This window comes from Heterodontus francisci, chromosome 4 (genome assembly GCF_036365525.1).
Source record: "Heterodontus francisci isolate sHetFra1 chromosome 4, sHetFra1.hap1, whole genome shotgun sequence".
Lineage (NCBI taxonomy): Eukaryota > Metazoa > Chordata > Chondrichthyes > Heterodontiformes > Heterodontidae > Heterodontus > Heterodontus francisci.
Window position 1 is genome coordinate 8296482 of NC_090374.1, and position 27363 is coordinate 8323844.

Consider the following 27363-nt stretch of genomic DNA (forward strand, 5'->3'; position numbering starts at 1 on the left):
GGGAGATATCTACACTCTGACTGGCATCTGTCTGTCTGCCCCCTCAGGGAGATATCTACACTCTGACTGGCATCTGTCTGTCTGCCCCCTCAGGGAGATATCTACACTCTGACTGGCATCTGTCTGCCCCCTCAGGGAGATATCTACACTCTGACTGGCATCTGTCTGCCCCCTCGGAGATATCTACACTCTGACTGGCATCTGTCTGCCCCCTCGGAGATATCTACACTCTGACTGGCATCTGTCTGCCCCCTCAGGGAGATATCTACACTCTGACTGGCATCTGTCTGCCCCCTCGGAGATATCTACACTCTGACTGGCATCTGTCTGCCCCCTCGGAGATATCTACACTCTGACTGGCATCTGTCTGTCTGCCCCCTCAGGGAGATATCTACACTCTGACTGGCATCTGTCTGCCCACTCAGGGAGATATCTACACTCTGACTGGCATCTGTCTGCCCCCTCGGAGATATCTACACTCTGACTGGCATCTGTCTGTCTGCCCCCTCAGGGAGATATCTACACTCTGACTGGCATCAGTCTGTCTGCCCCCTCAGGGAGATATCTACACTCTGACTGGCATCTGTCTGTCTGCCCCCTCAGGGAGATATCCACACTCTGACTGGCATCTGTCTGTCTGCCCCCTCAGGGAGATATCTACACTCTGACTGGCATCTGTCTGTCTGTCCCCTCAGGGAGATATCTACACTCTGACAGGCGTCTGTCTGTCTGCCCCCTCAGGGAGATATCTACACCCTGACTGGCATCTGTCTGTCTGCCCCCTCAGGGAGATATCTACACTCTGACTGGCGTCAGTCTGTCTGCCCCCTCGGAGATATCTACACTCTGACTGGCATCTGTCTTTCTGCCCCCTCAGGGAGATATCTACAATCTGACTGGCATCTGTCTGCCCCCTCAGGGAGATATCTGCACTCTGACTGGCATCTGTCTGTCCCCTCAGGGAGATATCTACACTCTGACTGGCATCTGTCTGTCTGCCCCCTCAGGGAGATATCTACACTCTGACTGGCATCTGTCTGTCTGCCCCCTCAGGGAGATATCTACACTCTGACTGGCATCTGTCTGCCCCCTCAGGGAGATATCTACACTCTGACTGGCATCTGTCTGTCTGCCCCCTCAGGGAGATATCTACACTCTGACTGGCATCTGTCTGTCTGCCCCCTCAGGGAGATATCTACACTCTGACTGGCATCTGTCTGCCCCCCCAGGGAGATATCTACACTCTGACTGGCATCTGTCTGTCTGCCCCCCCAGGGAGATATCTACACTCTGACTGGCATCTGTCTGCCCCCTCAGGGAGATATCTACACTCTGACTGGCATCTGTCTGTCTGCCCCCTCAGGGAGATATCTACACTCTGACTGGCATCTGTCTGTCTGCCCCCTCAGGGAGATATCTACACTCTGACTGGCATCTGTCTGCCCCCTCAGGGAGATATCTACACTCTGACTGGCATCTGTCTGCCCCCTCAGGGAGATATCTACACTCTGACTGGCATCTGTCTGCCCCCTCAGGGAGATATCTACACTCTGACTGGCATCTGTCTGCCCCCTCAGGGAGATATCTACACTCTGACTGGCATCTGTCTGCCCCCTCGGAGATATCGACACTCTGACTGGCATCTGTCTGTCTGCCCCCTCGGAGATATCTACACTCTGACTGGCATCAGTCTGTCTGCCCCCTCGGAGATATCGACACTCTGACAGGCATCTGTCTGTCTGCCCCCTCAGGGAGATATCTACACTCTGACTGCAATCTGTCTGCCCCCTCAGGGAGATATCTACACTCTGACTGGCATCTGTCTGCCCCCTCGGAGATATCTACCCTCTGACTGGCATCTGTCTGTCTGCCCCCTCAGGGAGATATCTACACTCTGACTGGCATCTGTCTGTCTGCCCCCTCAGGGAGATATCTACACTCTGACTGCAATCTGTCTGCCCCCTCAGGGAGATATCTACACTCTGACTGCAATCTGTCTGCCCCCTCAGGGAGATATCTACACTCTGACTGGCATCTGTCTGCCCCCTCGGAGATATCTACACTCTGACTGGCATCTGTCTGTCTGCCCCCTCAGGGAGATATCTACACTCTGACTGCAATCTGTCTGCCCCCTCAGGGAGATATCTACACTCTGACTGCAATCTGTCTGCCCCCTCAGGGAGATATCTACACTCTGACTGGCATCTGTCTGCCCCCTCGGAGATATCTACACTCTGACTGGCATCTGTCTGTCTGCCCCCTCAGGGAGATATCTACACTCTGACTGGCATCTGTCTGTCTGCCCCCTCAGGGAGATATCTACACTCTGACTGGCATCTGTCTGTCTGCCCCCTCAGGGAGATATCTACACTCTGACTGGCATCTGTCTGCCCCCTCGGAGATATCTACACTCTGACTGGCATCTGTCTGTCTGCCCCCTCAGGGAGATATCTACACTCTGACTGGCATCTGTCTGCCCCCTCAGGGAGATATCTACACTCTGACTGGCATCTGTCTGCCCCCTCAGGGAGATATCTACACTCTGACTGGCATCAGTCTGTCTGCCCCCCCAGGGAGATATCTACACTCTGACTGGCATCTGTCTGTCTGCCCCCTCAGGGAGATATCTACACTCTGACTGGCATCTGTCTGCCCCCTCAGGGAGATATCTACACTCTGACTGGCATCTGTCTGTCTGCCCCCTCAGGGAGATATCTACACTCTGACTGGCATCTGTCTGTCTGCCCCCTCAGGGAGATATCTACACTCTGACTGGCATCTGTCTGCCCCCTCAGGGAGATATCTACACTCTGACTGGCATCAGTCTGTCTGCCCCCTCAGGGAGATATCTACACTCTGACTGGCATCTGTCTGTCTGCCCCCTCAGGGAGATATCTACACTCTGACTGGCATCTGTCTGTCTGCCCCCTCAGGGAGATATCTACACTCTGACTGGCATCTGTCTGTCTGCCCCCTCAGGGAGATATCTACACTCTGACTGGCATCTGTCTGCCCCCTCAGGGAGATATCTACACTCTGACTGGCATCTGTCTGCCCCCTCAGGGAGATATCTACACTCTGACTGGCATCTGTCTGCCCCCTCAGGGAGATATCTACACTCTGACTGGCATCTGTCTGCCCCCTCAGGGAGATATCTACACTCTGACTGGCATCAGTCTGTCTGCCCCCTCAGGGAGATATCTACACTCTGACTGGCATCTGTCTGTCTGCCCCCTCAGGGAGATATCTACACTCTGACTGGCATCTGTCTGCCCCCTCAGGGAGATAGCTACACTCTGACTGGCATCAGTCTGTCTGTCCCCTCAGGGAGATATCTACACTCTGACTGGCATCTGTCTGTCTGCCCCCTCAGGGAGATATCTCCACTCTGACTGGCATCTGTCTGCCCCCTCAGGGAGATATCTACACTCTGACTGGCATCTGTCTGTCTGCCCCCTCGGAGATATCTACACTCTGACTGGCATCTGTCTGCCCCCTCGGAGATATCTACACTCTGACTGGCATCTGTCTGCCCCCTCGGAGATATCTACACTCTGACTGGCATCTGTCTGCCCCCTCAGGGAGATATCTACACTCTGACTGGCATCTGTCTGCCCCCTCGGAGATATCTACACTCTGACTGGCATCTGTCTGCCCCCTCGGAGATATCTACACTCTGACTGACATCTGTCTGTCTGCCCCCTCAGGGAGATATCTCCACTCTGACTGGCATCCGTCAGCCCCCTCAGGGAGATATCTACACTCATGACTGGCGTCTGTCTGCCCCCTTAGGGAGATATCTACACTCTGACTGGCTTCTGTCTGCCCCCTCAGGGAGATATCTACACTCTGACTGGCATCTGTCTGTCTGCCCCCTCGGAGATATCTACACTCTGACTGGCGTTTGTCTGCCCCCTTAGGGAGATATCTACACTCTGACTGGCATCTGTCTGTCTGCCCCCTCAGGGAGATATCTACACTCTGACTGGCATCTGTCTGCCCCCTCGGAGATATCTACACTCTGTCTGGCATCTGTCTGCCCCCTCGGAGATATCTACACTCTGACTGGCATCTGTCTGTCTGCCCTCTCAGGGATATTTACACTCTGACTGGTGTCTGTCTGTCTGCCCTCAGGGATATTTACACTCTGACTGGCGACAGTCTGTCTGCCCCCTCGGAGATTTCTACACTCTGACTGGTGTCTGTCTGTCTGCCCCCTCAGGGAGCTATCTACACTCTGACTGGCATCTGTCTGTCTGTCCCCTCAGTGAGATATCTACACTCTGACTGGCATCTGTCTGTCTGCCCCCTCGGAGATATCTACACTCTGACTGGCATCAGTCTGTCTGCCCCCTCGGAGATATCGACACTCTGACTGGCATCTGTCTGTCTGCCCCCTCAGGGAGATATCTACACTCTGACTGGCATCTGTCTGCCCCCTCAGGGAGATATCTACACTCTGACTGGCATCTGTCTGCCCCCTCGGAGATATCTACACTCTGCCTGGCATCTGTCTGTCTGCCCCCTCAGTGAGATATCTACACTGACTGGCATCTGTCTGTCTGCCCCCTCAGGGAGATATCTACACTCTGACTGGCATCTGTCTGTCTGCCCCCTCAGGGAGATATCTACACTCTGACTGGCATCTGTCTGCCCCCTCGGAGATATCTACACTCTGACTGGCATCTGTCTGTCTGCCCCCTCAGGGAGATATCTACACTCTGACTGGCATCTGTCTGCCCCCTCGGAGATATCTACACTCTGTCTGGCATCTGTCTGCCCCCTCGGAGATATCTACACTCTGACTGGCATCTGTCTGTCTGCCCCCTCAGGGAGATAACTACACTCTGACTGGCATCTGTCTGCCCCCTCAGGGAGATATCTACACTCTGACTGGCATCAGTCTGTCTGCCCCCTCAGGGAGATATCTACACTCTGACTGGCATCTGTCTGTCTGCCCCCTCAGGGAGATATCCACACTCTGACTGGCATCTGTCTGTCTGCCCCCTCAGGGAGATATCTACACTCTGACTGGCATCTGTCTGTCTGTCCCCTCAGGGAGATATCTACACTCTGACTGGCATCTGTCTGTCTACCCCCTCAGGGAGATATCTACACTCTGACTGGCATCTGTCTGTCTGCCCCCTCAGGGAGATATCTACACTCTGACTGGCATCTGTCTGCCCCCCCAGGGAGATATCTACACTCTGACTGGCATCTGTCTGTCTGCCCCCTCAGGGAGATATCTACACTCTGACTGGCATCTGTCTGCCCCCTCAGGGAGATATCTACACTCTGACTGGCATCTGTCTGTCTGCCCCCTCAGGGAGATATCTACACTCTGACTGGCATCTGTCTGTCTGCCCCCTCAGGGAGATATCTACACTCTGACTGGCATCTGTCTGCCCCCTCAGGGAGATATCTACACTCTGACTGGCATCTGCCTGCCCCCTCAGGGAGATATCTACACTCTGACTGGCATCTGTCTGCCCCCTCAGGGAGATATCTACACTCTGACTGGCATCTGTCTGCCCCCTCAGGGAGATATCTACACTCTGACTGGCATCTGTCTGCCCCCTCGGAGATATCGACACTCTGACTGGCATCTGTCTGTCTGCCCCCTCGGAGATATCTACACTCTGACTGGCATCAGTCTGTCTGCCCCCTCGGAGATATCTACACTCTGACAGGCATCTGTCTGTCTGCCCCCTCAGGGAGATATCTACACTCTGACTGCAATCTGTCTGCCCCCTCAGGGAGATATCTACACTCTGACTGGCATCTGTCTGCCCCCTCGGAGATATCTACACTCTGACTGGCATCTGTCTGTCTGCCCCCTCAGGGAGATATCTACACTCTGACTGGCATCTGTCTGCCCCCTCAGGGAGATATCTACACTCTGACTGGCAGCTGTCTGCCCCCTCGGAGATATCTACACTCTGACTGGCATCTGTCTATCTGCCCCCTCAGGGAGATATCTACACTGACTGGCATCTGTCTGTCTGCCCCCTCAGGGAGATATCTACACTCTGACTGGCATCTGTCTGCCCCCTCAGGGAGATATCTACACTCTGACTGGCATCTGTCTGCCCCCTCAGGGAGATATCTACACTCTGACTGGCATCAGTCTGTCTGCCCCCCCAGGGAGATATCTACACTCTGACTGGCATCTGTCTGTCTGCCCCCTCAGGGAGATATCTACACTCTGACTGGCATCTGTCTGTCTGCCCCCTCAGGGAGATATCTACACTCTGACTGGCATCTGTCTGTCTGCCCCCTCAGGGAGATATCTACACTCTGACTGGCATCTGTCTGCCCCCTCAGGGAGATATCTACACTCTGACTGGCATCAGTCTGTCTGCCCCCTCAGGGAGATATCTACACTCTGACTGGCATCTGTCTGTCTGCCCCCTCAGGGAGATATCTACACTCTGACTGGCATCTGTCTGTCTGCCCCCTCAGGGAGATATCTACACTCTGACTGGCATCTGTCTGTCTGCCCCCTCAGGGAGATATCTACACTCTGACTGGCATCTGTCTGCCCCCTCAGGGAGATATCTACACTCTGACTGGCATCTGTCTGAACCCTCAGGGAGATATCTACACTCTGACTGGCATCTGTCTGCCCCCTCAGGGAGATATCTACACTCTGACTGGCATCAGTCTGTCTGCCCCCTCAGGGAGATATCTACACTCTGACTGGCATCTGTCTGTCTGCCCCCTCAGGGAGATATCTACACTCTGACTGGCATCTGTCTGCCCCCTCAGGGAGATAGCTACACTCTGACTGGCATCAGTCTGTCTGTCCCCTCAGGGAGATATCTACACTCTGACTGGCATCTGTCTGTCTGCCCCCTCAGGGAGATATCTACACTCTGACTGGCATCTGTCTGTCTGCCCCCTCAGGGAGATATCTCCACTCTGACTGGCATCTGTCTGCCCCCTCAGGGAGATATCTACACTCTGACTGGCATCTGTCTGTCTGCCCCCTCGGAGATATCTACACTCTGACTGGCATCTGTCTGCCCCCTCGGAGATATCTACACTCTGACTGGCATCTGTCTGCCCCCTCGGAGATATCTACACTCTGACTGGCATCTGTCTGCCCCCTCAGGGAGATATCTACACTCTGACTGGCATCTGTCTGCCCCCTCGGAGATATCTACACTCTGACTGGCATCTGTCTGCCCCCTCGGAGATATCTACACTCTGACTGACATCTGTCTGTCTGCCCCCTCAGGGAGATATCTCCACTCTGACTGGCATCCGTCAGCCCCCTCAGGGAGATATCTACACTCTGACTGGCTTCTGTCTGCCCCCTCAGGGAGATATCTACACTCTGACTGGCATCTGTCTGTCTGCCCCCTCGGAGATATCTACACTCTGACTGGCATCTGTCTGCCCCCTCAGGGAGATATCTACACTCTGACTGGCATCTGTCTGCCCCCTCAGGGAGATATCTACACTCTGACTGGCATCTGTCTGTCTGTCTGCCCCCTCGGAGATATCTACACTCTGACTGGCGTTTGTCTGCCCCCTTAGGGAGATATCTACACTCTGACTGGCATCTCTCTGTCTGCCCCCTCAGGGAGATATCTACACTCTGACTGGTGGCTGTCTGTCTGCCCTCTCAGGGATATTTACACTCTGACTGGTGTCTGTCTGTCTGCCCTCAGGGATATTTACACTCTGACTGACGACTGTCTGTCTGCCCCCTCGGAGATATCTACACTCTGACTGGTGTCTGTCTGTCTGCCCCCTCAGGGAGATATCTACACTCTGACTGGCATCTGTCTGTCTGTCCCCTCAGTGAGATATCTACACTCTGACTGGCATCTGTCTGTCTGCCCCCTCGGAGATATCTACACTCTGACTGGCATCAGTCTGTCTGCCCCCTCGGAGATATCGACACTCTGACTGGCATCTGTCTGTCTGCCCCCTCAGGGAGATATCTACACTCTGACTGGCATCTGTCTGCCCCCTCAGGGAGATATCTACACTCTGACTGGCATCTGTCTGCCCCCTCGGAGATATCTACACTCTGCCTGGCATCTGTCTGTCTGCCCCCTCAGGGAGATATCTACACTGACTGGCATCTGTCTGCCCCCTCAGGGAGCTATCTACACTCTGACTGGCATCTGTCAGTCTGCCCCCTCAGGGTGATATCTACACTCTGACTGGCATCTGTCTGTCTGCCCCCTCAGGGAGATATCTACACTCTGACTGGCATCTGTCTGCCCCCTCAGGGAGATATCTACACTCTGACTGGCATCTGTCTGCCCCCTCAGGGAGATATCAAACTCTGACTGGCATCTGTCTGCCCCCTCAGGGAGATAGCTACACTCTGACTGGCATCTGGCCCCTCAGGGAGATATCTACACTCTGACTGGCATCAGTCTGCCCCCTCAGGGAGATAGCTACACTCTGACTGGCATCTGTCTGCCCCCTCAGGGAAATATCTACACTCTGACTGGCATCTGTCTGTCTGCCCCCTCAGGGAGATATCTACACTCTGACTGGCATCTGTCTGTCTGCCCCCTCAGGGAGATATCTACACTCTGACTGGCATCTGTCTGCCCCCTCAGGGAGATATCTACACTCTGACTGGCATCCTTCTGCCCCCTCAGGGAGATATCAAACTCTGACTGGCATCTGTCTGCCCCCTCAGGGAAATATCTACACTCTGACTGGCATCAGTCTGTCTGCCCCCTCAGGGAGATATCTACACTCTGACTGGCATCTGTCTGCCCCCTCAGGGAGATATCTACACTCTGACTGGCATCTGGCTGCCCCCTCAGGGAGATATCTACACTCTGACTGGCATCTGTCTGCCCCCTCAGGGAAATATCTACACTCTGACTGGCATCTGTCTGTCTGCCCCCTCAGGGAGATATCTACACTCTGACTGGCATCTGTCTGTCTGCCCCCTCAGGGAGATATCTACACTCTGACTGGCATCTGTCTGCCCCCTCAGGGAGATATCTACACTCTGACTGGCATCTGTCTGCCCCCTCAGGGAGATAGCTACACTCTGACTGGCATCTGTCTGCCCCCTCAGGGAGATAGCTACACTCTGACTGGCATCTGTCTGCCCCCTCAGGGAGATAGCTACACTCTGACTGGCATCTGCCCCCTCAGGGAGATATCTACACTCTGACTGGCATCAGTCTGCCCCCTCAGGGAGATAGCTACACTCTGACTGGCATCTGTCTGCCCCCTCAGGGAAATATCTACACTCTGACTGGCATCTGTCTGTCTGCCCCCTCAGGGAGATATCTACACTCTGACTGGCATCTGTCTGTCTGCCCCCTCAGGGAGATATCTACACTCTGACTGGCATCTGTCTGCCCCCTCAGGGAGATATCTACACTCTGACTGGCATCTGTCTGCCCCCTCAGGGAGATATCAAACTCTGACTGGCATCTGTCTGCCCCCTCAGGGAAATATCTACACTCTGACTGGCATCAGTCTGTCTGCCCCCTCAGGGAGATATCTACACTCTGACTGGCATCTGTCTGCCCCCTCAGGGAGATATCTACACTCTGACTGGCATCTGGCTGCCCCCTCAGGGAGATATCTACACTCTGACTGGCATCTGTCTGCCCCCTCAGGGAAATATCTACACTCTGACTGGCATCTGTCTGTCTGCCCCCTCAGGGAGATATCTACACTCTGACTGGCATCTGTCTGTCTGCCCCCTCAGGGAGATATCTACACTCTGACTGGCATCTGTCTGCCCCCTCAGGGAGATATCAAACTCTGACTGGCATCTGTCTGCCCCCTCAGGGAGATAGCTACACTCTGACTGGCATCTGTCTGCCCCCTCAGGGAGATAGCTACACTCTGACTGGCATCTGTCTGCCCCCTCAGGGAGATAGCTACACTCTGACTGGCATCTGCCCCCTCAGGGAGATATCTACACTCTGACTGGCATCAGTCTGCCCCCTCAGGGAGATAGCTACACTCTGACTGGCATCTGTCTGCCCCCTCAGGGAAATATCTACACTCTGACTGGCATCTGTCTGTCTGCCCCCTCAGGGAGATATCTACACTCTGACTGGCATCTGTCTGTCTGCCCCCTCAGGGAGATATCTACACTCTGACTGGCATCTGTCTGCCCCCTCAGGGAGATATCTACACTCTGACTGGCATCTGTCTGCCCCCTCAGGGAGATATCAAACTCTGACTGGCATCTGTCTGCCCCCTCAGGGAAATATCTACACTCTGACTGGCATCAGTCTGTCTGCCCCCTCAGGGAGATATCTACACTCTGACTGGCATCTGTCTGCCCCCTCAGGGAGATATCTACACTCTGACTGGCATCTGGCTGCCCCCTCAGGGAGATATCTACACTCTGACTGGCATCTGTCTGCCCCCTCAGGGAAATATCTACACTCTGACTGGCATCTGTCTGTCTGCCCCCTCAGGGAGATATCTACACTCTGACTGGCATCTGTCTGTCTGCCCCCTCAGGGAGATATCTACACTCTGACTGGCATCTGTCTGCCCCCTCAGGGAGATATCTACACTCTGACTGGCATCTGTCTGCCCCCTCAGGGAGATATCTACACTCTGACTGGCATCTGTCTGCCCCCTCAGGGAGATATCTACACTCTGACTGGCATCTGTCTGTCTGCCCCCTCAGGGAGATATCTCCACTCTGACTGGCATCTGTCTGCCCCCTCAGGGAGATATCTACACTCTGACTGGCATCTGTCTGTCTGCCCCCTCGGAGATATCTACACTCTGACTGGCATCTGTCTGCCCCCTTGGAGATATCTACACTCTGACTGGCATCTGTCTGCCCCCTCGGAGATATCTACACTCTGACTGGCATCTGTCTGCCCCCTCAGGGAGATATCTACACTCTGACTGGCATCTGTCTGCCCCCTCGGAGATATCTACACTCTGACTGGCATCTGTCTGCCCCCTCGGAGATATCTACACTCTGACTGACATCTGTCTGTCTGCCCCCTCAGGGAGATATCTCCACTCTGACTGGCATCCGTCAGCCCCCTCAGGGAGATATCTACACTCATGACTGGCGTCTGTCTGCCCCCTTAGGGAGATATCTACACTCTGACTGGCTTCTGTCTGCCCCCTCAGGGAGATATCTACACTCTGACTGGCATCTGTCTATCTGCCCCCTCGGAGATATCTACACTCTGACTGGCATCTGTCTGCCCCCTCAGGGAGATATCTACACTCTGACTGGCATCTGTCTGCCCCCTCAGGGAGATATCTACACTCTGACTGGCATCTGTCTGTCTGTCTGCCCCCTCGGAGATATCTACACTCTGACTGGCGTTTGTCTGCCCCCTTAGGGAGATATCTACACTCTGACTGGCATCTCTCTGTCTGCCCCCTCAGGGAGATATCTACACTCTGACTGGTGTCTGTCTGTCTGCCCTCTCAGGGATATTTACACTCTGACTGGTGTCTGTCTGTCTGCCCTCAGGGATATTTACACTCTGACTGACGACTGTCTGTCTGCCCCCTCGGAGATATCTACACTCTGACTGGTGTCTGTCTGTCTGCCCCCTCAGGGAGATATCTACACTCTGACTGGCATCTGTCTGTCTGTCCCCTCAGTGAGATATCTACACTCTGACTGGCATCTGTCTGTCTGCCCCCTCGGAGATATCTACACTCTGACTGGCATCAGTCTGTCTGCCCCCTCGGAGATATCGACACTCTGACTGGCATCTGTCTGTCTGCCCCCTCAGGGAGATATCTACACTCTGACTGGCATCTGTCTGCCCCCTCAGGGAGATATCTACACTCTGACTGGCATCTGTCTGCCCCCTCGGAGATATCTACACTCTGCCTGGCATCTGTCTGTCTGCCCCCTCAGGGAGATATCTACACTGACTGGCATCTGTCTGCCCCCTCAGGGAGATATCTACACTCTGACTGGCATCTGTCTGTCTGCCCCCTCAGGGTGATATCTACACTCTGACTGGCATCTGTCTGTCTGCCCCCTCAGGGAGATATCTACACTCTGACTGGCATCTGTCTGCCCCCTCAGGGAGATATCTACACTCTGACTGGCATCTGTCTGCCCCCTCAGGGAGATATCAAACTCTGACTGGCATCTGTCTGCCCCCTCAGGGAGATAGCTACACTCTGACTGGCATCTGCCCCCTCAGGGAGATATCTACACTCTGACTGGCATCAGTCTGCCCCCTCAGGGAGATAGCTACACTCTGACTGGCATCTGTCTGCCCCCTCAGGGAAATATCTACACTCTGACTGGCATCTGTCTGTCTGCCCCCTCAGGGAGATATCTACACTCTGACTGGCATCTGTCTGTCTGCCCCCTCAGGGAGATATCTACACTCTGACTGGCATCTGTCTGCCCCCTCAGGGAGATATCTACACTCTGGCATCTGTCTGCCCCCTCAGGGAGATATCAAACTCTGACTGGCATCTGTCTGCCCCCTCAGGGAAATATCTACACTCTGACTGGCATCAGTCTGTCTGCCCCCTCAGGGAGATATCTACACTCTGACTGGCATCTGTCTGCCCCCTCAGGGAGATATCTACACTCTGACTGGCATCTGGCTGCCCCCTCAGGGAGATATCTACACTCTGACTGGCATCTGTCTGCCCCCTCAGGGAAATATCTACACTCTGACTGGCATCTGTCTGTCTGCCCCCTCAGGGAGATATCTACACTCTGACTGGCATCTGTCTGTCTGCCCCCTCAGGGAGATATCTACACTCTGACTGGCATCTGTCTGCCCCCTCAGGGAGATATCTACACTCTGACTGGCATCTGTCTGCCCCCTCAGGGAGATAGCTACACTCTGACTGGCATCTGTCTGCCCCCTCAGGGAGATAGCTACACTCTGACTGGCATCTGTCTGCCACCTCAGGGAAATATCTACACTCTGACTGGCATCAGTCTGTCTGCCCCCTCAGGGAGATATCTACACTCTGACTGGCATCTGGCTGCCCCCTCAGGGAGATATCTACACTCTGACTGGCATCTGGCTGCCCCCTCAGGGAGATATCTACACTCTGACTGGCATCAGTCTGTCTGCCCCCTCAGGGAGATATCTACACTCTGACTGGCATCTGTCTGTCTGCCCCCTCAGGGAGATATCTACACTCTGACTGGCATCTGTCTGTCTGCCCCCTCAGGGAGATATCTACACTCTGACTGGCATCTGTCTGCCCCCTCGGAGATATCTACACTCTGACTGGCATCTGTCTGCCCCCTCAGGGAGATATCTACACTCTGACTGGCATCTGTCTGCCCCCTCGGAGATATCTACACTCTGACTGGCATCTGTCTGCCCCCTCGGAGATATCTACACTCTGACTGACATCTGTCTGTCTGCCCCCTCAGGGAGATATCTCCACTCTGACTGGCATCCGTCAGCCCCCTCAGGGAGATATCTACACTCATGACTGGCGTCTGTCTGCCCCCTTAGGGAGATATCTACACTCTGACTGGCTTCTGTCTGCCCCCTCAGGGAGATATCTACACTCTGACTGGCATCTGTCTGTCTGCCCCCTCGGAGATATCTACACTCTGACTGGCATCTGTCTGCCCCCTCAGGGAGATATCTACACTCTGAGTGGCATCTGTCTGCCCCCTCAGGGAGATATCTACACTCTGACTGGCATCTGTCTGTCTGTCTGCCCCCTCGGAGATATCTACACTCTGACTGGCGTTTGTCTGCCCCCTTAGGGAGATATCTACACTCTGACTGGCATCTCTCTGTCTGCCCCCTCAGGGAGATATCTACACTCTGACTGGTGTCTGTCTGTCTGCCCTCTCAGGGATATTTACACTCTGACTGGTGTCTGTCTGTCTGCCCTCAGGGATATTTACACTCTGACTGACGACTGTCTGTCTGCCCCCTCGGAGATATCTACACTCTGACTGGTGTCTGTCTGTCTGCCCCCACGGAGATATCGACACTCTGACTGGCATCTGTCTGTCTGCCCCCTCAGGGAGATATCTACACTCTGACTGGCATCTGTCTGCCCCCTCAGGGAGATATCTACACTCTGACTGGCATCTGTCTGCCCCCTCGGAGATATCTACACTCTGCCTGGCATCTGTCTGTCTGCCCCCTCAGGGAGATATCTACACTGACTGGCATCTGTCTGCCCCCTCAGGGAGATATCTACACTCTGACTGGCATCTGTCTGTCTGCCCCCTCAGGGTGATATCTACACTCTGACTGGCATCTGTCTGTCTGCCCCCTCAGGGAGATATCTACACTCTGACTGGCATCTGTCTGCCCCCTCAGGGAGATATCTACACTCTGACTGGCATCTGTCTGCCCCCTCAGGGAGATATCAAACTCTGACTGGCATCTGTCTGCCCCCTCAGGGAGATAGCTACACTCTGACTGGCATCTGCCCCCTCAGGGAGATATCTACACTCTGACTGGCATCAGTCTGCCCCCTCAGGGAGATAGCTACACTCTGACTGGCATCTGTCTGCCCCCTCAGGGAAATATCTACACTCTGACTGGCATCTGTCTGTCTGCCCCCTCAGGGAGATATCTACACTCTGACTGGCATCTGTCTGTCTGCCCCCTCAGGGAGATATCTACACTCTGACTGGCATCTGTCTGCCCCCTCAGGGAGATATCTACACTCTGACTGGCATCTGTCTGCCCCCTCAGGGAGATATCAAACTCTGACTGGCATCTGTCTGCCCCCTCAGGGAAATATCTACATTCTGACTGGCATCAGTCTGTCTGCCCCCTCAGGGAGATATCTACACTCTGACTGGCATCTGTCTGCCCCCTCAGGGAGATATCTACACTCTGACTGGCATCTGGCTGCCCCCTCAGGGAGATATCTACACTCTGACTGGCATCTGTCTGCCCCCTCAGGGAAATATCTACACTCTGACTGGCATCTGTCTGTCTGCCCCTCAGGGAGATATCTACACTCTGACTGGCATCTGTCTGTCTGCCCCCTCAGGGAGATATCTACACTCTGACTGGCATCTGTCTGCCCCCTCAGGGAGATATCTACACTCTGACTGGCATCTGTCTGCCCCCTCAGGGAGATAGCTACACTCTGACTGGCATCTGTCTGCCCCCTCAGGGAGATAGCTACACTCTGACTGGCATCTGTCTGCCCCCTCAGGGAAATATCTACACTCTGACTGGCATCAGTCTGTCTGCCCCCTCAGGGAGATATCTACACTCTGACTGGCATCTGGCTGCCCCCTCAGGGAGATATCTACACTCTGACTGGCATCTGGCTGCCCCCTCAGGGAGATATCTACACTCTGACTGGCATCAGTCTGTCTGCCCCCTCAGGGAGATATCTACACTCTGACTGGCATCTGTCTGTCTGCCCCCTCAGGGAGATATCTACACTCTGACTGGCATCTGTCTGTCTGCCCCCTCAGGGAGATATCTACACTCTGACTGGCATCTGTCTGTCTGCCCCCTCAGGGAGATATCTACACTCTGACTGGCATCTGTCTGCCCCCTCAGGGAGATATCTACACTCTGACTGGCATCTGTCTGCCCCCTCAGGGAGATATCTACACTCTGTCTGGCATCTGTCTGCCCCCTCAGGGAGATATCTACACTCTGACTGGCATCTGTCTGCCCCCTCAGGGAGATATCTACACTCTGACTGGCATCTGTCTGCCCCCTCGGAGATATCTACACTCTGACTGGCATCTGTCTGCCCCCTCGGAGATATCTACACTCTGACTGACATCTGTCTGTCTGCCCCCTCAGGGAGATATCTCCACTCTGACTGGCATCCGTCAGCCCCCTCAGGGAGATATCTACACTCATGACTGGCGTCTGTCTGCCCCCTTAGGGAGATATCTACACTCTGACTGGCATCTGTCTGCCCCCTCAGGGAGATATCTACACTCTGACTGGCATCTGTCTGTCTGCCCCCTCGGAGATATCTACACTCTGACTGGCATCTGTCTGCCCCCTCAGGGAGATATCTACACTCTGACTGGCATCTGTCTGCCCCCTCAGGGAGATATCTACACTCTGACTGGCATCTGTCTGTCTGTCTGCCCCCTCGGAGATATCTACACTCTGACTGGCGTTTGTCTGCCCCCTTAGGGAGATATCTACACTCTGACTGGCGTCTGTCTGTCTGCCCCCTCAGGGAGATATCTACACTCTGACTGGTGTCTGTCTGTCTGCCCTCTCAGGGATATTTACACTCTGACTGGTGTCTGTCTGTCTGCCCTCAGGGATATTTACACTCTGACTGGCGACTGTCTGTCTGCCCCCTCGGAGATATCTACACTCTGACTGGTGTCTGTCTGTCTGCCCCCTCAGGGAGATATCTACACTCTGACTGGCATCTGTCTGTCTGTCCCCTCAGTGAGATATCTACACTCTGACTGGCATCTGTCTGTCTGCCCCCTCGGAGATATCTACACTCTGACTGGCATCAGTCTGTCTGCCCCCTCGGAGATATCGACACTCTGACTGGCATCTGTCTGTCTGCCCCCTCAGGGAGATATCTACACTCTGACTGGCATCTGTCTGCCCCCTCAGGGAGATATCTACACTCTGACTGGCATCTGTCTGCCCCCTCGGAGATATCTACACTCTGCCTGGCATCTGTCTGTCTGCCCCCTCAGGGAGATATCTACACTGACTGGCATCTGTCTGTCTGCCCCCTCAGGGAGATATCTACACTCTGACTGGCATCTGTCTGTCTGCCCCCTCAGGGAGATATCTACACTCTGACTGGCATCTGTCTGTCTGCCCCCTCAGGGAGATATCTACACTCTGACTGGCATCTGTCTGCCCCCTCAGGGAGATATCTACACTGACTGGCATCTGTCTGTCTGCCCCCTCAGGGAGATATTTACACTCTGACTGGCATCTGTCTGTCTGCCCCCTCAGGGAGATATCTACACTCTGACTGGCATCTGTCTGTCTGCCCCCTCAGGGAGATATCTACACTCTGACTGGCATCTGTCTGCCCCCTCAGGGAGATATCTACACTCTGACTGGCATCTGTCTGTCTGCCCCCTCAGGGAGATATCTACACTCTGACTGGCATCTGTATGCCCCCTCAGGGAGATATCAAACTCTGACTGGCATCTGTCTGCCCCCTCAGGGAGATAGCTACACTCTGACTGGCATCTGCCCCCTCAGGGAGATATCTACACTCTGACGGGCATCAGTCTGCCCCCTCAGGGAGATAGCTACACTCTGACTGGCATCTGTCTGCCCCCTCAGGGAGATATCTACACTCTGACTGGCATCAGTCTGCCCCCTCAGGGAGATATCTACACTCTGACTGGCATCTGTCTGTCTGCCCCCTCAGGGAGATATCTACACTCTGACTGGCATCTGTCTGTCTGCCCCCTCAGGGAGATATCTACACTCTGACTGGCATCTGTCTGCCCCCTCAGGGAGATATCTACACTGACTGGCATCTGTCTGTCTGCCCCCTCAGGGAGATATCTACACTGACTGGCATCTGTCTGTCTGCCCCCTCAGGGAGATATCTACACTCTGACTGGCATCTGTCTGTCTGCCCCCTCAGGGAGATATCTACACTCTGACTGGCATCTGTCTGCCCCCTCAGGGAGATATCTACACTGACTGGCATCTGTCTGTCTGCCCCCTCAGGGAGATATCTACACTCTGACTGGCATCTGTCTGTCTGCCCCCTCAGGGAGATATCTACACTCTGACTGGCATCTGTCTGTCTGCCCCCTCAGGGAGATATCTACACTCTGACTGGCATCTGTCTGCCCCCTCAGGGAGATATCTACACTCTGACTGGCATCTGTCTGTCTGCCCCCTCAGGGAGATATCTACACTCTGACTGGCATCTGTATGCCCCCTCAGGGAGATATCAAACTCTGACTGGCATCTGTCTGCCCCCTCAGGGAGATATCTACACTCTGACGGGCATCAGTCTGCCCCCTCAGGGAGATAGCTACACTCTGACTGGCATCTGCCCCCTCAGGGAGATATCTACACTCTGACGGGCATCAGTCTGCCCCCTCAGGGAGATAGCTACACTCTGACTGGCATCTGTCTGCCCCCTCAGGGAGATAGCTACACTCTGACTGGCATCTGCCCCCTCAGGGAGATATCTACACTCTGACTGGCATCTGTCTGCCCCCTCAGGGAGATATCTACACTCTGACTGGCATCTGTCTGCCCCCTCAGGGAGATATCTACACTCTGACTGGCATCAGTCTGCCCCCTCAGGGAGATATCTACACTCTGACTGGCATCTGTCTGTCTGCCCCCTCAGGGAGATATCTACACTCTGACTGGCATCTGTCTGTCTGCCCCCTCAGGGAGATATCTACACTCTGACTGGCATCTGTCTGCCCCCTCAGGGAGATAGCTACACTCTGACTGGCATCTGTCTGCCCCCTCAGGGAGATATCTACACTCTGACTGGCATCAGTCTGCCCCCTCAGGGAGATATCTACACTCTGACTGGCATCTGTCTGTCTGCCCCCTCAGGGAGATATCTACACTCTGACTGGCATCTGTCTGCCCCCTCAGGGAGATATCTACACTCTGACTGGCATCTGTCTGCCCCCTCAGGGAGATATCAAGCTCTGACTGGCATCTGTCTGCCCCCTCAGGGAGATATCAAGCTCTGACTGGCATCTGTCTGCCCCCTCAGGGAGATATCTACACTCTGACTGGCATCAGTCTGTCTGCCCCCTCAGGGAGATATCTACACTCTGACTGGCATCTGTCTGCCCCCTCAGGGAGATATCTACACTCTGACTGGCATCTGGCTGCCCCCTCAGGGAGATATCTACACTCTGACTGGCATCTGTCTGCCCCCTCAGGGAAATATCTACACTCTGACTGGCATCTGTCTGTCTGCCCCCTCAGGGAGATATCTACACTCTGACTGGCATCTGTCTGTCTGCCCCCTCAGGGAGATATCTACACTCTGACTGGCATCTGTCTGCCCCCTCAGGGAGATATCTACACTCTGACTGGCATCTGTCTGCCCCCTCAGGGAGATATCAAACTCTGACTGGCATCTGTCTGCCCCCTCAGGGAGATAGCTACACTCTGACTGGCATCTGTCTGCCCCCTCAGGGAAATATCTACACTCTGACTGGCATCTGTCTGCCCCCTCAGGGAGATATCTACACTCTGACTGGCATCAGTCTGTCTGCCCCCTCAGGGAGATATCTACACTCTGACTGGCATCAGTCTGTCTGCCCCCTCAGGGAGATATCTACACTCTGACTGGCATCTGTCTGCCCCCTCAGGGAGATATCTACACTCTGACTGGCATCTGGCTGCCCCCTCAGGGAGATATCTACACTCTGACTGGCATCAGTCTGTCTGCCCCCTCAGGGAGATATCAAACTCTGACTGGCATCTGTCTGCCCCCTCAGGGAGATAGCTACACTCTGACTGGCATCTGTCTGCCCCCTCAGGGAAATATCTACACTCTGACTGGCATCAGTCTGTCTGCCCCCTCAGGGAGATATCTACACTCTGTCTGGCATCTGTCTGCCCCCTCAGGGAGATATCTACACTCTGACTGGCATCTGTCTGCCCCCTCAGGGAGATATCTACACTCTGACTGGCATCAGTCTGTCTGCCCCCTCAGGGAGATATCTACACTCTGACTGGCATCTGTCTGTCTGCCCCCTCAGGGAGATATCTACACTCTGACTGGCATCTGTCTGTCTGCCCCCTCAGGGAGATATCTACACTCTGACTGGCATCTGTCTGCCCCCTCAGGGAGATATCTACACTCTGACTGGCATCAGTCTGTCTCCCCCCTCAGGGAGATATCTACACTCTGACTGGCATCTGTCTGCCCCCTCAGGGAGATATCTACACTCTGACTGGCATCAGTCTGTCTCCCCCCTCAGGGAGATATCTACACTCTGACTGGCATCTGTCTGTCCCCTCAGGGAGATATCTACACTCTGACCGGCATCAGTCTGTCTGCCCCCTCAGGGAGATATCTACACTCTGACTGGCATCTGCCTGTCTGCCCCCTCAGGGAGATATCTACACTCTGACTGGCATCTGTCTGCCCCCTCGGAGATATCTACACTCTGACTGGCATCTGTCTGCCCCCTCGGAGATATCTACACTCTGACTGGCGTCTGTCTGCCCCCTTAGGGAGATATCTACACTCTGACTGGCATCTGTCTGCCCCCTCGGAGATATCTACACTCTGACTGGCATCTGTCTGTCTGCCCCCTCAGGGAGATATCTACACTCTGACTGGCATCTGTCTGTCTGTCCCCTCAGGGAGATATCTACACTCTGACTGGCATCTGTCTGCCCCCTCAGGGAGATATCTACACTCTGAATGGCATCTGTCTGCCCCCTCAGGGAGATATCAAACTCTGACTGGCATCTGTCTGCCCCCTCAGGGAGATAGCTACACTCTGACTGGCATCTGTCTGCCCCCTCAGGGAGATATCTACACTCTGACTGGCATCTGTCTGCCCCCTCAGGGAAATATCTACACTCTGACTGGCATCAGTCTGTCTGCCCCCTCAGGGAGATATCTACACTCTGTCTGGCATCTGTCTGCCCCCTCAGGGAGATATCTACACTCTGACTGGCATCTGTCTGCCCCCTCAGGGAGATATCTACACTCTGACTGGCATCTGTCTGCCCCCTCAGGGAGATATCTACACTCTGACTGGCATCTGGCTGCCCCCTCAGGGAGATATCTACACTCTGACTGGCATCAGTCTGTCTGCCCCCTCAGGGAGATATCTACACTCTGACTGGCATCTGTCTGTCTGCCCCCTCAGGGAGATATCTGCACTCTGACTGGCATCTGTCTGCCCCCTCAGGGAGATATCTGCACTCTGACTGGCATCAGTCTGTCTGCCCCCTCAGGGAGATATCTACACTCTGACTGGCATCAGTCTGTCTGCCCCCTCAGGGAGATATCTACACTCTGACTGGCATCAGTCTGTCTGCCCCCTCAGGGAGATATCTACACTCTGACTGGCATCTGTCTGTCTGCCCCCTCAGGGAGATATCTACACTCTGACTGGCATCTGTCTGCCCCCTCAGGGAGATATCTACACTCTGACTGGCATCTGGCTGCCCCCTCGGAGATATCTACACTCTGACTGACATCTGTCTGTCTGCCCCCTCAGGGAGATATCTACACTCTGACTGGCGTCTGTCTGCCCCCTTAGGGAGATATCTACACTCTGACTGGCGTCTGTCTGCCCCCTTAGGGAGATATCTACACTCTGACTGGCATCTGTCTGCCCCCTCAGGGAGATATCTACACTCTGACTGGCATCTGTCTGTCTGCCCCCTCGGAGATATCTACACTCTGACTGGCATTTGTCTGCCCCCTTAGGGAGATATCTACACTCTGACTGGTGTCTGTCTGTCTGCCCTCTCAGGGATATTTACACTCTGACTGGTGTCTGTCTGTCTGCCCCCTCGGAGATATCTACACTCTGACTGGCGTCTGTCTGTCTGCCCCCTCAAGGAGATATCTACACTCTGACTGGTGTCTGTCTGTCTGCCCCCTCAGTGAGATATCTACACTCTGACTGGCATCTGTCTGTCTGCCCCCTCAGGGAGATATCTACACTCTGACTGGCATCTGTCTGTCTGCCCCCTCAGGGAAATATCTACACTCTGACTGGCGTCTGTCTGTCTGCCCCCTTAAGGAGATATCTACACTCTGACTGGTGTCTGTCTGTCTGCCCCCTCGGAGATATCTACACTCTGACTGGTGTCTGTCTGTCTGCCCCCTCAGAAATATCTACACTCTGACTGGTGTCTGTCTGTCTGCCCCCTCAGTGAGATAGCTACACTCTGACTGGCGTCTGTCTGTCTGCCCCCTCGGAGATATCTACACTCTGACTGGTGTCTGTCTGTCTGCCCCCTCGGAGATATCTACACTCTGACTGGTGTCTGTCTGTCTGCCCCCTCGGAGATATCTACACTCTGACTGATGTCTGTCTGTCTGCCCCCTCAGGGAGATATCTACACTCTGACTGGTGTCTGTCTGTCTGCCCCCTCGGAGATATCTACACTCTGACTGGTGTCTGTCTGTCTGCCCCCTCAGGGAGATATCTACACTCTGACTGGTGTCTGTCTGTCTGCCCCCTCGGAGATATCTACACTCTGACTGGTCTCTGTCTGTCTGCCCCCTCAGGGAGATATCTACACTCTGACTGGTGTCTGTCTGTCTGCCCCCTCGGAGATATCTACACTCTGACTGGTGTCTGTCTGTCTGCCCCCTCAGGGAGATAACAACAGCTTGTATTTATATAGTGACTTTAATGTAATAAAATGTCCCAAGGCATTTCACAGAAGCATGATTAGACACCAAGCCATATAAGGAGATATTAGGTCAGATGACCAAAAGCTTGGTCAAAGAGGTAGGTTTTAAGGCATGTCTTAAAGGAGGAAAGTGAGGATATTCCAGAGACTGGGACCTCGGCAACTGAAGGCATGGCCACCAATGGCAGAGTGATTAAAATCTCAACAGTCTCTAAAAAACAGAATTCGAGGAATGTAGATATCTTGGAGGGATGTCGGGCTGGAGGAAATTACAAAGATAGGGAGGGGCGAGGCCATGGAGGGATTGGAAAACAAGGATGAGAATTTGAAAAGTGAGACATTGCTTGAACGGGAGTCAGTGTAGGTCAGCGGTCAGTGTAGGTCAGCGGTCAGGATAGGTCGGCGGGCACAGGGGTGATGGGGGAATGGACTTGATGCCAGTAAGGTCATGGGCAGCAGAGTTTTGGATGACCTCAAGTTTATGGCAGGAGGAGACTTGATATAGTGGATACCAGGAGGATGTTTCCCCTCGTGGGGGAGACTAGAACTGGGAGACACAGTTTAAGAATAAGAGGTCTCCCTTTTAAGATGGAGATGAAGAGAAACTATTTCTCTGAAGATCATTAGTCTGTGGAATTCTCTTCCCCAGAAAGCAGTGGAGGCTGGGTCATTGAATTTATTCAAGGCTGAGTTAGATAGATTTTTGATAGACAAGGGAGTCAAGGGTTATGGGGGTCAGACAGGAAAGTGGCATTGAGACCTCAACCAAATCCCGAAGGGCCGAATGGCCTAATCCTGCTCCCAAGTCCTATGTTCCAATGAATGTGTTGCAAAAGTCAAGTCTAGAGGTTAAAAAAAGCAGGAATGAGGGCTTCAGCAGCAGATGAGCTGAGACAGGGGTGGACCAGGCGATATTTCCGAGGTGGAGAAAGGCGGTCCTCGTCATGGTGACACTCAGTTTGCGACCAGTCTGGTTCAGCCTCTGAACATGGTGAGGAAGAGGGATGAAGTCAATGGTTTGGGAACAGTGTTTGTGGGGGGGTGGGGGGCAAAGACAATGGGCTGAATTTTCCCGGCCCTGTGGAGACAGGGTCTGGAGCCACATTGGGATGGCCCCCTGTGCATTCCTCCCCTAGGGGGAACTTTCCCAGGGTGGACTACAATCTGGATCACTGCCTACCTCATGGAGATGGGCGGCACAGTGGCGCAGTGGTTAGCACCGCAGCCTCACAGCTCCAGCGACCCGGGTTCAATTCTGGGTACTGCCTGTGTGGAGTTTGCAAGTTCTCCCTGTGTCTGCGTGGGTTTCCTCCGGGTGCTCCGGTTTCCTCCCACATGCCAAAGACTTGCAGGTTGATAGGTAAATTGGCCATTATAAATTGTCCCTAGTATAGGTAGGTGGTAGGGGAATTGAGGGAAGGTGGGGATGTGGTAGGAATATGGGATTAGTGTAGGATTAGTATAAATGGGTGGTTGATGGTCGGCACAGACTCGGTGGGCCGAAGGGCCTGTTTCAGTGCTGTATCACTAAACTAAACTAAACTAAGGCTCCTGTCGTGCAGGCCCCCATCTGTCAAGGATGAGGCATTATGAATTTCACCACATAGACATGAAATTTCAAATTGTTGCTGGGACGAAGAGAAGGCCTGTGACAAGGAGTTTCCAGGCCCCTGGCTGGAAAGACATTTTTGCATATTAACAGACAGTGTTTGTAGACAAAAGGACCATTCCCTGACACACAATCAACAAAGCCAGAAGTGATTATACCAGTCAGTCATGTGACTACCCTGCTGGTCAACTTGGGAAGTTTTAAATTGTCGAGACAGTGTCTGAATGCGTTTTGCTCCTGGACTGAGAAGAACTCTCCTGGCTGGCTCACCACAGCCTCTCCTGCCTGTCTGTCTGCTCCCATCTCTTTCTCATGAAACACCAAAACCCACTGAAGACACATGAACCCCAAGAGAGAATAATCTCCGACAGGTTTAAGAAGAATACTGGGCCCCAACAAAAAGCAAGATCTACTTACAATCAAGGACTCTACAGTCAGCTCAAAGAACCGTAACAAAAACTCTTCAGATATTGCCTCAAACTTTTCCACTTTATTTATTCTGCTCGTTTCTGTCCCTACCTGCATGTAAGTGTATCCATAGGCGTTAACTGAATTAGAGTTTCAGTTCATGTTTAATAAATTTCAATCTTTCTTCTTTAAACCTAAGAAAGTCTGCTTGTGCTGGTTTCTTTGCTTTATAATTGGAAAGCGGTGAACAAGGATTCACTAAGGGGGAGCTAAAAACACGGTGTGTTTAAAATTAAACCTTGTTACAGTAAGACCAGGTGAAAGCTGAAAGGGAACCCTTGACCTCTTTCTCACCTGGTCATAACACTCCACTTATTGGCCAATGTGTGCTGGTGCTGGTGTTTAACCAGAGTCAGAGGGCTCCCTACCAGGGACCCCCTTCCCCCACCGTGTACAGAGTCACCAGCTCAATAGAGGCATCCTACTGGCAGCAGGCCAGAGGGGTTCTGACTGGAGGCTCCACGCCCCATTAACGGGGCCGTGGGGATGACGGCTGTGGTCCTCTCAGTCTCCCTCCACCTTGATGGTCCCATCAGCTTTGGGCCTCTTTAATTGTTCATTTCTATTCCGGTAACTGAGGCAGCCTCCATGTTGAGGCACCCTAGCCTGCCTGCCTCGGAAGCGCCCACCTCTCCCATTGAGGCTGCTGGCCTGACGTTGTTGTGGGCCCTCTGATTGGACAAGGAGCCTCCGGAGTGCACGCACTGTCCTTAACAGCACAGTGAGCACGCAGTTGGCCAATTCGGAGGAAGGTTTCGAGGGCGGGTACGGGACCCCCACGCGGGCTTGACATCAGAATCCCAAAGCCCAGGAAACTCCCACCCAGTGATATAAATAAGAAAATGAGGTCCCAGTACAAACCATAAGTGTCAGAGTGTGACCCACAGCTCACGATTTACTCCACTCTCAGATCAGTTCCCCACTCAGTCCTCGATCAGTGTAACTGATCCTGCAGCAGTATAACTCATTTCAACAAGTAATGTTATATCAAAAACAACTCTGAATATTCACATGTGTAACAACTGTTAATACTCACGCACCGGAATCATCCAATTCGCTAAATCCCCAAACTTAGACACCTGCATCCCACCAAGCATAGTCATATTCACATGACCCCTGGAAAAAGGAAACACGGAGACATGGATAACCATTTCATTGAGAAAAACACATCAATACAAGGCCTCAGTCTGGGCCCTGGGCACCCCCCATGTATCTTTGTGCCTCTAGAACGCCCCACACCACCCTGTACCCTGGCACACACCCACCCAACCCTGTATCCGGGGCCACCCCGCCAACCCCAACCCCATACCCAGGACTCCTGGCCTGGTCCTCGTACTGCAGACCTGAAGCGGAATCCAATCCATAGTCTCTTCATTTAGAAATGATGTTTGTACTTACCGACGGACATGGACAGGTATCAGTCCAGCGCTAGCCAGAAACTGAACTGGAGTAGCCACATAAATACCGTGGCTACCAGAGCAGATCAGGGTGGGAATCCTGAGGCGAGTAACTCACCTCCTGACTCCCCAAAGCCTGTCCACCATCTACAAGGCACAAGTCAGGAGTATGATGGAATACTCTCCACTTGCCTGGATGGGTGCAGCTCCAACAACACTCAAGAAGCTCAACACCATCCAGAACAAAGCAGCCCGCTTGATTGGCACACCATCCACAAACATTCACTCCCTCAACCACCGACGCACAGTGGCAGCAGTGTGTACCATCTACAAGATGCAGGGCAGCAATGCACCAAGGCTCCTTAGACAGCACCTTCCAAAACCGTGACCTCTATCACCAAGAAGGACAAGGGCAGCAGATGCATGGGAACACCACCACCTGCAAGTTCCCCTCCAAACCACACAGCATCCCGACTTGGAACTATATCGCCGTTCCTTCACTGTCGCTGGGTCAAAATCCTGGAACTCCCTTCCTAACAGCACTGTGGGTGTACCTAACCCACATGGACTGCAGCGGTTCAAGAAGGCAGCTCATCACCACCTTCTCAAGGGCAATTACGGATTGAACTAATTAAAAAGCAGGTACCACAGCAGTGATCAGCACCTACCCTCGGATCATGGCGAAAGATTCATCACTGGAGAAGAAGGAAGCACCAGGCAGCACAGTGACCGTCTCTTTACCTACAATCAGAAACACAAAGATTCAGCACCAGCCTGGGGACCAAACCATAAGAATCCGTAATCAGTGAACGGGGACTGGGTTCCAGAGAGTCCCAGTGAACGGGGACCGGGTTACAGAGAGTCCCAGTGAACGGGGACCGGGTTCCAGAGAGTCCCAGTGAACGGGGACCGGGTTCCAGAGAGTCCCAGTGAACGGGGACCGGGTTCCAGAGAGTCCCAGTGAACGGGGACCGGGTTCCAGAGAGTCCCAGTGAACGGGGACCGGGTTCCAGAGAGTCCCAGTGAACGGGGACCGGGTTACAGAGAGTCCCAGTGAACGGGGACCGGGTTCCAGAGAGTCCCAGTGAACGGGGACCGGGTTACAGAGAGTCCCAGTGAACGGGGACCGGGTTACAGAGTCCCAGTGAACGGGGACCGGGTTCCAGAGAGTCCCAGTGAACGGGGACCGGGTTCCAGAGAGTCCCAGTGAACGGGGACCGGGTTCCAGAGAGTCCCAGTGAACGGGGACCGGGTTCCAGAGAGTCCCAGTGAACGGGGACCGGGTTCCAGAGAGTCCCAGTGAACGGGGACCGGGTTCCAGAGAGTCCCAGTGAACGGGGACCGGGTTACAGAGAGTCCCAGTGAACGGGGACCGGGTTCCAGAGAGTCCCAGTGAACGGGGACCGGGTTACAGAGAGTCCCAGTGAACGGGGACCGGGTTCCAGAGAGTCCCAGTGAACGGGGACCGGGTTCCAGAGAGTCCCAGTGAACGGGGACCGGGTTACAGAGAGTCCCAGTGAACGGGGACCGGGTTACAGAGTCCCAGTGAACGGGGACCGGGTTCCAGAGAGTCCCAGTGAACGGGGACCGGGTTCCAGAGAGTCCCAGTGAACGGGGACCGGGTTCCAGAGAG

At 54.0% G+C, this 27363-nt stretch overlaps 1 protein-coding gene across 2 annotated transcripts in view; it reads right to left on the reverse strand.

The window, feature by feature from the left end:
* LOC137368880 (succinyl-CoA:3-ketoacid coenzyme A transferase 1, mitochondrial-like) overlaps window positions 1-27363 on the reverse strand; it is a 134878-nt gene that overhangs the window by 67177 nt on the left and 40338 nt on the right. For both annotated transcript variants that reach the window (XM_068029112.1, XM_068029113.1), the window contains exons 10-11: window positions 26399-26471; window positions 25374-25449 (exon numbers count right to left, since the gene is read on the reverse strand). In XM_068029112.1, the coding sequence (XP_067885213.1) occupies window positions 25374-25449; window positions 26399-26471 (149 nt within the window). The remainder of the gene's footprint in view (window positions 1-25373; window positions 25450-26398; window positions 26472-27363) is intronic.